The sequence below is a fragment of the Mesocricetus auratus genome, unplaced genomic scaffold, assembly GCF_017639785.1.
Source record: "Mesocricetus auratus isolate SY011 unplaced genomic scaffold, BCM_Maur_2.0 Super-Scaffold_100015, whole genome shotgun sequence".
In the NCBI taxonomy this organism is placed as follows: Eukaryota; Metazoa; Chordata; class Mammalia; order Rodentia; family Cricetidae; genus Mesocricetus; species Mesocricetus auratus.
The window spans coordinates 62412157-62426036 of NW_024429198.1; the positions used below are offsets into that span (position 1 = coordinate 62412157).

Here is a 13880-nt window from a genome sequence, read left to right on the forward strand (position 1 = left end):
CTCCTTCAACAAGGCCCCACCTCTTCCTTCCCAAAAGTTCCACAAGTGAGAGCTGAGCATTCAGATCTGAGCCTTGGGGCCTAATCTCATTCAAACCCCCACAGCAGCCGAGGACGATGGCAATGGGATGTGTTATTTTGGAGAGTCCCGTGGTTTATGACAACACTGGCAGGATTTGTAGGGAAGTGTCCCATACCTCACACTGCGATTTTCGTTTGATGACCCATGCCTTCTAGGACCAACATTGGGCACCTGTGCAGGGTGTTTTCGTAGCAACTTTTCTACATGGTGTTTTTAAATTACTAATAGTAGGGGTTTGCATCAGGCATTTTCCTAGGGCCTTAGTTCTGGCTGGTTTCCCTCACTTCTCTGTTCCCATTCCTGCTCACTCCTTTAGTCCTCGGTGTGCCTGTCTTTCCTTTTGTTAAACATGCGTTCCATTATGAAATTTGCAGGTAAATAGATGTTCCTGGAAAACCGTTTACACTGAGAGAGGTGACTGACTGAAGCCAGAGATCCCACATCGTCTTTCTCATATGCAGAGCCTGGTTTCAGATCTTTTGTGTGTTCAACTTGGAGCACACGTGGAAGCCAGGAAACTGGAAAAGGGGGCCTTTATTCCACAGAAGGGAGGGTAGTAAACTGTAGGTAGAAATGAAAGCAGTGAGATAGAACACCGAGGACCAAATAGCTTGGGCGGGAAAGGGTGTGAGAGGGTGGAGTGGGTCGTCCCGGTCTAAGGAGAGCTATCCCAGGTGAACAGGTGTGAAAGGTCACACGGGGTCCTACTATCTCACAACCCAACTTACAGGAACCTTTCTATTACTAAACACTTTTTTACTGAAGTCTTTTTCATGCAATGCATTTTGATCATGTTCTTCTACTCCCCCACATCTGTCCAAGTCTTCTCCACCTCCCTAGCCCTGAACTTTATGGGTTTTCCTTGTTGTTCTCTCCCTCTTAAAAGAAAGCAAACAGAACAAGACAGACAAGAGTGGTGTGTATCCCCAGTGGGACCCCACTGGAGAGAACTGATTTTTCTTTTGAGAGTGGTTGTCAGTTGGACATAGCTTCTGGGTTATGGACAGGGGTTGTGTCCACTTCTCCTCTCAGTTCTGGGATCCCGTTTGTCCAGAATAACACAGGCCTTCTGCATACTGCCTCATCTCTGTGAGTTCATCTATGTTTCCGTCCTGCTGAGCCAGGCCCAATGCCCACCAGTATATATGGTCAACACAAAAGAACCTGAAGGCTGTCTTTGTGCATTCTTTGTCTTAGAAGATTTTGACAGGGCATTTTCTTCCTTTTCTTTCTTGTGTTCTACCTTATAGGACCTTTGCATATTCATTACGACTTCTAGTTTTGTGTTTTTAGGGGATTTCTATGCATATGAGCATGCGTGTCTCGGCGTCTACATATGTATTTTCTGCTTTTTCTTAGACCCCTTTTCTTCTGTTTGTTTTGTCCTCGTCCAGCTTGATTTCTCTTATGTTATTATTCTTTAGATGTCTTTTGTCTTTCCTTTCCTTTCTTTTCCGTTTATTTATTTATTGGTTTTTCAAGACAGGGTTTCTCTGTGTAGCTTTGGAGGCTGTCCTGGAACTCACTCTGTAAACCAGGCTGGCCTCGAACTCACAGAGCTCCTCCTGCCTCTGCCTCCTGAGTGCTAGGATTAAAAGAGCCTGTTTTCTAATGAGATACATAAAGGGTGTGTATTCCCTTGGGAGAGAAGGTGGGGGAAATCTTGGAGGAGTTGGGGGAGGGGAACCCATGATCAGAATATATTGTATGGAAAAAAAGTCTGTTTTCCACAAAAGAAAACTCTACAAACAAACAAAAGAAGCACACACACATACACACACACAGAAAAGACAAAAATGCATACAAAACAAAATAACATAAACAAGAAACATAAAAATATCCCCACAGAAACACAGAAATGAACATTAAAATAAGCAACCAAAAGACCAATAAGACAAAAAAAATTACCAGTAACAAATCAAAATGAAACAGAACCTACAAAAAAATACCACTGAGTTTGTTTGTGTTGACCAGCTATTCCTGGCCATGGGGCGTGCCCTGAAGTATTGTTGATATACCCATTGTCTTTGTTGGGGTTTCTGTGCTGTGAAGAGACACCATGACCACACCAACTCTTATAATAGGGCTGGTTACAGATTCAGAAGTTTAGTCCATTATTGTCACGGTGGGAATCATGGTGGCACGCAGGTAGACATGGTGCTGGACCAGGAACCAAGAGTTGTACATCCATGTGTTTGGATCGGCAGGCAGCAGGAAGAGAGAGAGCAAGGGCCAGTGGGCCTGGCTTGAGCATCTGAAGCCTTAAAGCCCATCCCCAGGGTCACACTTCCTCCAACAAGGCCAAAGCTACTTCAACAAGGCCACAAGTCCTAATCTTTTCAGATAATGCCTCTCCCTATGAGCCTATGGTGGTCATTTTCATTCCAACTACACCACCCAGTGAGACTTCATTGATAAACAACGGACTTAAAAGGGACTTTTCTTTAAAGCATTGAAGCAACCAGTGGACCTTCTAGAACAGAGCCCTTCCCCCGACACCCAGTGCAGAGCTGCTGACAGCTGACAGTTTCCAGGGGAGGGAAAGTTGGCTTTCTTTAAGGGTGTGGCCCCTGTTAGGTCCTATTGGACAGTCCTGCACAAATGAGTAAATGGGCAGTACAGATTGGATTCAGAGGGCTATGGGGGGATGGGCAGAGAGAAAATATGAACACAAATTTTGGAGGGGCACTGAGTTAGAGATCAATCTAGGTGGAGTCATCGGGAGAGGTAGAGGTGAATAGGACCACAATGCATTGCATGTGTGTATGAAATACTCCAGGAATTAATACAAATACTTTAGTTTTAAAGAGACACTCACCCTACCCATTAGCGGTCTCCATTTCCCCCACTTCCAATCCTAAACTAGCAAGGGATTCTATCTGGACACGCCAGATTTTTCACACAAGATGATCATGCTGTTAAAAATGCCTTCAAATAGGTGTGTGGTTTTCGTATCCTTGATATAATAACTTGCATTTTTCCAATGGCTAATGATCCTGAGGGTCTGTCCATGTTCCTATATGCCTTTAATATTTTGCCATTGGTAATGTATGTGTTCGAGTCTTATTTACATTTGAAAATTAAAAGAAAACTATGTCTTCATGCTGCACCATGCGTCACAGTGTTTGAAATTCACTGTATTAGTGCACTGTCATGGGTCCTTTGAGGCACACTGCCTAGTCACCGCACCTCAGAAGTCTGGTAATTACCATTCTATTCTGTTTCTAGTTTCTGATTATTCTATTTTCTTTTGAGAAAAGTTTTCACTGTATAGCCCTAGGTGGCCTGAGAACACTATGGAGGTCGGGCTGACTCCAAACTCACAGTGTGAAACAGAACAGAAGCCTGGCATGATTGGCACAAACCTTTAGTCCCAGCACTGGGAAAGTAAAAGTGACTTTCTCTTCTGCTTCTATGAGTTTGTTCTTTTCTAGACTTGGCAAACAATTGAGATCATTCATATTTGTCATCCTGGGCTGGGCTTTATTTAATCTTCCAGGTCTACCTCTGTTCCTGGAAAATGACAAAATTTTCTTGTTTTCAAAGGTTTGATTATATTTCATTATGTGTACGTCTATCACATGTCAGGGTGGACACCGGTGGATTTCAGGTCTTCATTATTGTTAACGATGCTGCAGTTAATGTGGGAGGTCCCATAGCTCTTTGACATACTTCTTTCATTTCTCTTGGTAATACACTTAGTTTTGAACTGTTGAATAGTAGGAAAGTAGTATGTTTAAAGATTTAAAAGATGCTTCATAGCTTTAAAAAAAAAACAGTGGCTGTCTTAGTTCCAACTAGCAGTATGCACAAATTTTCTTGTACATTCTTGTACTTTCTTAGAAATACTTGGTTTGATGTTTGATTCATTGCTTTGGTAAAAGTCACCTTAGCAGGGAGAACCTGACGCCTCACGTTTGCTTGACGTTGGTATTTCTGCTGATTAGTGGTGTCTACAGTAGCTGAGCATCAGCATGTCTGCCTTTTAAGAAATATAAATATTTTCTCCCATTCCATTGTTTTTTCATAAGTGTCTCTTCTTGGGAGGAAGACTTTCTCTACTGCACTGTCTTTATACTAATAATGGAGTCTTCATATACAGGTAGATCTTATTACTGTATGCTTTGAATTCTGCTGTTTGTGTAGTTTTCTCTCAATACAAACCAGCTTAATTTAATTGGAAATGTCACCCATATATCCTGTATCCTTGGCGAAAGTTTGTCTCATGTCCTGTCAGTTGCTGAGATCAAGCTGAGTCTCCAAGTGTCTTTATGGCTGTTCTTACTCCTTCCAGGTCTATGCCTGAGCTTCATGTATCTTAGAGATCCGTTGCTAGATGCATGCACATTTATGCATATTGTGTTAATTTTTGGAATCTGGCCTTTCAAAACTCAATACTATTCCCCTATCGATTTTCTGAGACTTACGTATATACATACACACACACACACACACACACACATATATATATATATATATATATATATATATATATATATATTAGTATAACTGATTTCTTTTGTTAAAGTTCTGCATGTATTTTTATTGGTCATTTTATTTTTTAACCTACATTTTCCTATATACATAAATAGATTTTATTTACAGTATGCAGATTAGTCCTGGTGTTACGATCCAATATAATGAATAATGTTTAAGTTTTAATTGTTATGTAACGTTTAAGTTTATTGTAGTGATTACTATTGTATTTCAACCTACTACATTATAGCTATTTTACTTGTTGAGTTCCTTGGGTTTTTTTTTTCCTTCCTTTGCACATAAATTTGAGTTTTGCATTTAACTTTATTCTTGAGTTATAGATTTTTTATTTTAAATATTTTAGTCATTGACCTAGGTTATATAACATGTCTTATATAAAGGGTCTACCTTTAAGTAATATAATAACTAAGACATCATATACCCACTTTCTTTTTACCTTCACTAATTTCACCTCTAGAACTCCTTATATGTATATATGGTCTCTTGACATGTTCTAAAAATGTAGTAAGACTTTTCTTAATGTAAGAACTGTGGTGTACCGGGCTTGACTTTTTGCTGTTGAAAGTTTATCTTACTCAGGTCCCTGGCACATGTCTGATTGTTACAGTTCTCTGTAGAGTTACAAATCCTGTAGAGTTACAGGACTGTGGACTGATTGTGTCATCAGAAGTCCTTCTGCTTGTTCTTCATCATCTAAAAGGTCTAATTCAAACCCGTCTTACTCTAACGAATTTGGGAAAGTTCTTTCTCAAAGTTGAAACTTAAACCAGGGTGGCCTGTAGTTTCCTTCATGTCTCTGTTTTCTTACTCTCTTGCTTTGTGTGTGACCTGGCGCCATGCAGGCCATGATGTTCTTTGTGAAGAACTCTCCTCTAGTACCGCACACGCGTGGAAAAAGCCAAGGAATCAACTTCCTGTCTTGTTCTCCTCAGCAGATCACAAAAGGGTGGAGGGGCATTTCTAGCTCCTTTACCAACATGAAGAAGTGTAGACACTTCAGTCACAATGAGAATGCTAAACTCAGAACCCTCTCCCCGAAGCTTTCTGGGTTTTTTTTTTCTCACTCCAAACATGTACTTTTAGGGATCCTGGGACTCCAGTGTTTGGCTGTTCTTGGAAAATGTTATTTCCTGAGGACTTGGTTTTTCTCAACAGTGCATCAAATGCAATGACCCCAGATGTGCTACTTGGCATCAGGAAGCAAAGCCAGTAAAAGTCCTAGAATTTTCTGAGAAATTTCAGTTGTGAAGGACTCTCACCATCGTGGGCCATTACCTAGGACTTAATGAACCGTTGGTAGTCATGAGCGTATCTGCAAGAGACACTTTCAAGATTTCCTCTTTAAGTCGTGTCCACAGCATAACATTTTCTTTTTGTCTTTTTCCCCCTCAAGGGGTGCTACATCCATTGTGTACAGATGCAAACAGAAGGGGACCCAGAAGCCCTATGCTCTCAAAGTGTTAAAGAAAACAGTAAGTTTATTTCATTATATACTGGTACCTCTGAGAGACCGAGTAGCGAGAAACCCTACTCAAAAATTGAAATGGTCGTGAAGAAGCCAACTGTTGTCTGGTGCAAGCCACATGAGAAAGTCGCTGGATGGAGAACTGGGTGTGATGTGTGGAGACAGGGATGGAAAGGAAGGGAAAACGTTAGAGCAGGGAGTTGAGTGCTTTGCATGTGAGCTGTGCCCATGGATATATGTGCATGTTTATGGAGTGAGACTGCAACCCTGCATTTCAATATGCTAGAGCGGCCTGTGACTTACAAGAAGTTGAAATGAAACTTAAATGTCTGTGTCTCGAAAGGAATCACCAGCTTCTCCTCTGCCATTTTGGTTTCCTAAGTTTGGGTGTGTTTTGGAGATTTGCGACTGGACAAATGTTGTTGCCTCTTAGGCTAGACCTTCACATTTGGACAAGAAAGGAAGTTTTCATTCTAGCGTTTCACTTCCTTTGCCTAAGCTCGTAAGTGAGTGGGACAAGTGTCCGTGTCTACGGCTCCGCTGTAGCGATCATGAGAAGACTGGAAGCCTGTAAGGTCTTATCATGGATGGAGTCCTCATGTGAAATTCTTGCAGTCTTACGACCCTTTCTGTTCTTGTCTATTTATGAGTTAGATTCTGCTCGTAAAACCACAAAGGGACAAGATACATCTTATAGCACAGTGTTCCTTTGTCAAATTTTATGTGAACAGATGAGGGAAGTGTGTGGATTTCTGAAAACCCACTTGTAAAGTGTCCCAAAGAGAGATGTGTTAGACATTTCAGTGTCAAGTGATAGCCGTTCGCAGGCCGGAGGAGGCTTCCACCCCTCAGGGCAGCTTGTTTTCACCAGCTTTAAAGTTTATGTGCTGTCTAGCACAGGGAAATCTTACAGTTCCCTGTAAGGAAGAATTTAACAGCACAGGGTTTTAGCCAACTAGAGACAAAACGACATTCTTTAACAGTCCGGTCGAATTTTAAGCTGTAGCAAATAAAATAAAATAAAATTCCACAGTTAAATCAGAGTAGATAGCAATTTAAGTGGCAATTAATACATAATAACTTCACACATTAAGTTTTCTAACTGGTATAAAAATTTCTTCAGTCAGTCCCAAATGTGTAGGAATATTTTCATTAATGTTTGTAACTTTTAGCATGCCAATTTTTTTATTGTAAAATTTTCTGAGCTCAGTATTATTTAAAATTTTTTGAAATATAATTTCCTATTAAGTAGTCAATTCTTAAGAAAATAAATTAGGTGGTTTTAGTAGCAAACTTACATGTTATATTTAGGCTTGGTGGCTATGTGTTTTCCTATTGGCTAAAAATGTTAGTAAATTGGCAAGTTGTTTCCTTTTCTTTTTTTCACGATTGAGGAAACTTTGAAAAGGGGTGGTTAGCTGGGCGGTGGTGACGCACGCCTTTAATCCCAGCACTCGGGAGGCAGAGGCAGGCGGGTCTCTGTGAGTTCGAGGTCAGCCTGGTCTACAGAGCAAGTTCCAAGACAGCCTCCAAAACAATACAGAGAAACCCTGACTCAAAAAACCAAAAAAAAAAAAAAAAAAAAAAAAAAGGGGGGGTGGGTACTATGAAATTCTACGAAACAAGCATTTAAAGTGATTTGCTTGAAGCTGGACATGGTGGTGAACATTGACACTTGATGCACAGAGGGTTGCAAGTTCCAGGCCAGAGTGGGCTACACGTGGAGTGACCTCTAAGAGGTGGGCGGAGTTTCCTGAAAGCCACCAGAAAGCGTGTGGATGGGAACCAAGTGTCAGGCGGAGCTTCAAGGCAGATGATGTCAGACACAGTTAGTCACCGCTGTGCCAAATGGAACGAGCGAAAAGCCCCTGGAGGAACCGTGGCTCTGGATGTGAATTAGATGGGGTTCCCAGCTTCGTCCTTTAGGACAAACGGTGCTTGGAGATGCGTAAATGAGGGAAATCGCAGGCAAAGCCACAGAGAGCAAATTGCCTCCAGTGTTTAATTTCATATAGGTCATGGAGATGGAAGCTCCCCTTTCTGAGGAAAGGCGTGGGTGCTATGAGTCTGTTTGCAGAGCAAAGTAGTTAAGAGGAAATACTTTCTTAGAGCACTCAGCAAAGTTTTTGTACCTGAAGACAAAAAAGATTGGGGTGTTCAGAGAGGCTGACTTATTTATGTTCTCTCTCATGTCAGGCCACATAAAACTGCCTCAGTTAAGCCATTTCTGACCTAGAGTTCTGTGTGAGTGAGGTAACAACTACGGGGCCACTTGCAACCTCACTGAACACTTCCTCATATTCCCATTTAATGACTTAGCGTAAACTTAGGAGTCTTTGAATTTAGCCTGCCTAAAATTATGTATCATTTATCTATCTTCCTGTCTACCTATCATCCCTCCATCCAATGATGTATGTATGTATGTATGATCTATCTATGTATAATCTATCTATCTATCTATCATCTATATCCATCCACCCACCCCTGTTAAATTAATAGAGATAGCAAAACAACTACTAAAATTTTGTGTCTTAAAAGAATATATATTTATTTTCTTCAGTTCTGGAAACTAGATTTCCAAAGCCAGCATTGTCAGGACAGTTTCCTCTGAGGCCCTGAGAGAGAAACTTCTCCGTGCTTCAGGCTTCTGGTGACATGGAGACAGTGGCCCACCCTTGGTGTGCTCTGGAGACAGAGACCCACCCTTGGTGTGCTCTGGAGACAGGGACCCACTCTTGGTGTGCTCTGGAGACAGAGACCCATTCTTGGGGAGCTTTGACTTGTAAATCATCCCTTTAGTTGCAAAATGACTGACTTTTCCTCATGTTTGTCCATATTGTGTTTCCCTGGTAAAGGGTGTGGCACAGTGTCACTCATCTTGTAGGAATACCAGTGCTGTTGTGTGGAATGACTGTATGGTAACTAAATTACATCTGTGATGACACAATTCTGCCAGCCATATTATCAAATAGGATAAGGCTAATTTCAAACTAGCCTATCTAATATTGTATCTGATGATGAATGTATTTCATATTAAAATGTTAATAGATACAAAGAAATTTTCCTAGCTTGTAAGTCAGTGGTTCTCAAAATGTGGGTTGTGATCCTTGTGAGGGTAGAATGCCTTTTTCACAGGGATTTTCTAAGACCATTGGAAAACACAGATATTTATGTTATGATTCATAACAGTAGCAACATTCAGTTATGAAGTAAGAATGAAATAATTTTATGAGGAACTGTATTAAAGTGTTGAACCTTTAGGAAGGTTGGAAAGCACCATTCTAAGTGATTAACTTAGTATCTGTAAGTGACTAACTTGCTATAAAAACATGCTAAGTAAAAAGTTTTTCATCTCCTTTTAGAGTTAATTGTTTAACAATAATAATCATGTTTCTCAGGATCTGTTTAAACATTTTTCTTGGAATTCATCTTAAATCATTTTATAATAATACTAAGTTCCTTTCTAATATCTTAATAGTTTTGGAATATTTTTATACTATCCATAAGAAAATTATTTCCTTTCAAAAGCTTTAATCATCATTGAGAATCTGTCCCACACTCAAATCTTTGGGTGAAAGGCAAATGCTTGGTTCTCCCAGAGGAATATATACTAAAGCATGGACTCTTAAGGAAAATGTCATATGCTGCTGATAATCCAAACAAAACAGTTAAAACTGACAGTAAGCACACAGTAAACTCTCATGTTTAGACAAGTAGACATTTTTACTAGTAAAATATCCCTGTGGGAAATTAACATGTAATTTTGTTAAGAAAAACTTTAAAATTAATATATATTTATGTATGTTAAACATCATGTACTTTCTATGTACATAACTAAATTTCAAAGAATTAAAATACATTAGAACCTACATTTATGGAGGGGAGTGTGAGCTCTGCTCAGGCCCAGCTCCCGCCATCACCTTGGAACTTTCTGGACCTGCCCCAAGTGTGGTGGACCCACCCAACAGGACAGACCACCTGGAGTCTGGCCACACCTCAGGCTCGGCTCCGCCCCTGCTGCCCTATGCCCTCTGCTTGACCTTGAGTGAGGAGAATATCAGGAGAGGCTGGACCATCCAGAGTTGCAGACACTGAAGTCTAGGCCTACCAATTCCACCGGAGACTAGAGGAGAGGGAGAGACCCCCACCAGCACCCACTGGAAGAAGGGATGGAAAGAACAGTATAAGAATACACTTAACATCAGAAAGACCAATATGACACCACCTGAATCTAGGGACTGTACACCAGCAAGGCCTGAACATCCCAACACAGATGAAGCAGAAGAGAAGGACCTGTTGGTCATGGGGGAACAGGAAGTTGAGGGGGTGGGGGTAGAATAGGGGGAAGAGGGAATCATAGGATCGAAGACAGATCAGGCACCAGAGTGACCTCGAGTGATCTAAAGGTATAACATCATTTGGCAAGCTAAGCAATAGTGGAGGGACCACCCCGAATGCCCATTCCTGATAATGAACTTGATGTCTATAACCATCCGGGAGCCTTCATCCTGTGACTGATGGAAGCAGAGGCAAACACACAACTAATCACTGAACTGAACCCAAGGAACCCAGTGACAGAGAGGAGTGATGAGCAAATTGGCAAAGAATGGGCTGGCAAAACCATCAGAGACAGCTGATCTGAACAGGGGAGTGCTCTTGGACCCCAGACCGACAGTGGGGAGGCCAGCATGGGACTGATCTGGACCCCCCAAATGTGAGTGTCAGTGAGAAGGCCTGGGCAACCTATGGGGCCCTGAGCTGTGGATCAGTGTCTATCCCTGGTATACAAACTGTCTTCATGTGCCTATAGCACAAAGAGAGATGCTCTCTCAGCCTGGACTCTTAGGGGAGTGCCTTGACCCTACCAAGAGTAAAATGACAGACTCTAGATATCCCCTATGTGGAAGGATTTGGCAATAGGGTGGGAGGGAGGGGGGAAGGGGAGTGCGGGAGGAGGGGAGGGAGAGGGAACTGGGATTGACATGTAAAACAAGCTATTTAAAATTAAAATAAAAAATGATAAAAAAAATGTTATGAAGATAATAGACACCCTTAAAGAGGAAATGACAAAATTCCTTAAAGAAATGGAAAAAAAACAGAAAATGGAGGAAAAGGCAAACCAAAAAATTCAAGAAATAAACAAATCCCTTAAAGAATGCAAAGAAAGCCAAGAAAAAACAACAAAATAAGTGAAGGAAATAATTCAAACTGCTCAAGGCTTGAAAGCGAAATAGAAACAATAAAGAAGACACAGAATGAGGGAATGCTGGAAATTGAAAACCTGGGTTAATGATCAGGAACTACAGATGTAAGTATAAACACCAGAATACATGAGATGGAAGAGAGAATGTCAGATGTTGAAGACTCACTGTATCTCATGTCCAACCAACCCCTAACACAAATATCCAGGAAATATGGGGCACCATGAAGAGGCCAAACCTAAGAATAATAGGTATAGAAGAAAGTGAAGAAATACAGGTCAAGGGTACAGAAAACATATTCAACAAAATCATAGAAGAAAACTTCAGCCTAAAGAATGATATGCCTATGAAAGTACAAGAAGCTTACAGAACACCAAATAGACTAGACCACAAAAAGAAGTCCCCTTGCCACATAATAATCAAAATACCAAAACTTATAGAATAAAATATATTAAGAGCCGCAAAGGAAAAAGGCCAAGTAACATATAAAGGCAAACCTATCAGAATTGCACCTGACTTCTCAGTGGAAACTCTGAAAGCCAAAAGGTCCTGCATATATATTTCTAAGGAAACATGGATACCAGCCCAAACTACTATACTCAGCAAAGCTTTCAATCCCCATAAATGGAGGAAACAAGATATTCCATGACAAAACCAGACTTAAACAATACATATCCACAAATCTAGCCCTACAGAAAGTACTGGAAGGAAAACTCCAACCCAAAGAAGATAACTATACTCACAAAAACATAGGCCTCTTTACCAAACACCAACAGAAAAAAAGGGGGGAAATCCACACACAATACCACTAGCACCAACGAATCCAAAACAAACAAGAATTAATCAATGGTCTTTAATATCCCTCAATGTCAATTGTCTTAACTTGACTATGAAAAGACACAGGCTAACAGAATGAATATGAAGACAGAACTCATCCTTCTGCTGCATACAAGACACACATCTCAACGTTAAAGACAGACATAGAACAAAGGACTACCAGCCAACAATCCATACCACCAGAGAAACTAGGAAACAAGGAAGACCCCAAGAGAAAAACACATTGCCCCCCGAAGAAGGGGAAAGGGACAAGAACCCCTGAGCAAACTGGGAGCAGGGGGTGGAGAGGGAGTTGGAAAAAAGAGAAAGGGAGAAGAGGAGGGAGGAGGAGAACAAGAGGGATCAGGAAGACTGAGACAGGGGAGGAATAGAGGAGAACAAGAAAGGAGCTACCTGGATAGAGGGAGCCAGTATAGGTTTAGAGTGAGGTCTAGCACAGGGAAAATGTTCAGGAATTCACAGGGAGGACCCAACTAGGAATCTAGGCAGGAGTGGAGAGACCGCCTTTGATGCCTTCATCCCCTAGCTGATCAAAGAAGAAGCAGACACCCACAGCTAAACACTGAGCCAAACTCCTGGAATCCAGTTGTAGAGAGGGAGGAGGGTTGAGCAAAGGAGCCAAGAACTTGCTGGAGAAACCCACAGAAGTAGTTGACGTGATCTAGTGAGGGCACAGAGTCCCTAGTCGTAAAGCTGGGGAACCAGCATTGGTCGGAACCAAGCCCTCTGAATGTGGGTGCCAGCTAGGGGACCTGGGCAGTCTATGGAACCTCTAACAGTGAAGCCAGTGTTTATCTCTAGTGCACAAATGGACTTTGGGAGCCCATTCCCTATGGAGGGATACTATTGCAGCCCAGACACACAAAAGAAGGCCTAGGCCCTCCCGCAAATGATGTGACAGACTTTGATGGTCCCTGTGGAAGGCCTCACTATCTTTGGAAAGTGGGTGGGGGGTGGGTTTGAGGGTCAGTGGGGGCCATGGGAGGATGGGAGGAAGAGGGAACTGGGATTGATATGTAAAATAAGGTTGTTTCTAAAATTAAAAAAGGAAAAAAATATGTATTTACTAGTATCATAATAACTTTAATTAATGTAGCTGGTTAAACAACAAAAAGGTATGTGAGTTTATGTGTATATGTATGGGAACCTAGAAGGAAGAAAATACTGGCAGACATACACAGTTATTGAATGTAGGGCACCATAATAGTATTCATGGTGGGGTGTCAGCATTTCAGTACACACGGATATTCATTCTCGTGACAAAGCTTCGGAGAAAAGCACCGTGGAACGTTTCCTATATGGAAAACCACCTGGGTACTTCCTGTAGTAATAGCCATTTGTCTCTTGATGGGGTTAAAACAGAGTCAACAAGGGAAGGAAGAGGGTTGGAGTATTTTTTTTCTTTTTGTTTCATAACAACCCCCCCCACGCGCACACACGCGCACACACACCACACACCGAACACTCAACACCACTGAGGTGCAAAGTCCACTCAGCAGGTGTGACTCTCTTTCCCCTCATTCTGCATGGGTTTGACCCTGTTCTTAGCCTTCTTATTAATCGGTATTAGACTTAACTGAAAATACCACTTTGTTCCTCACAAATGCCTCATTATCTCGAACATTAGAACTACTGGCTTGCACTTGTCATTGAGGTTTTCTTTTTCTTTTTTAATTGGGCTTTCTAAGTCGCAAATCAAATATGAAGAACGAACTACTTGCTGGTAGCGGACGCCCTTACATTTCCCAAAACTTCCTTGCTCTGCTGGTTGAGTAGATATCATTACATCTCGCTTTTCT

At 41.4% G+C, this 13880-nt stretch overlaps 1 protein-coding gene across 7 annotated transcripts in view; it reads left to right on the forward strand.

Moving 5' to 3' along the window:
* The window catches only part of Camk4 (calcium/calmodulin dependent protein kinase IV), a 215649-nt gene that overhangs the window by 105677 nt on the left and 96092 nt on the right, over positions 1-13880 (forward strand). For 6 of the 7 annotated variants that reach the window (XM_040758044.1, XM_040758045.1, XM_040758046.1 and 3 more), the window contains one exon: positions 5972-6050. The exons of the other annotated variant lie outside the window; for it this stretch is intronic. In XM_040758044.1, coding sequence (XP_040613978.1) covers positions 5972-6050 — 79 coding nt within the window. The remainder of the gene's footprint in view (positions 1-5971; positions 6051-13880) is intronic. 7 annotated transcript variants of the gene reach the window in all.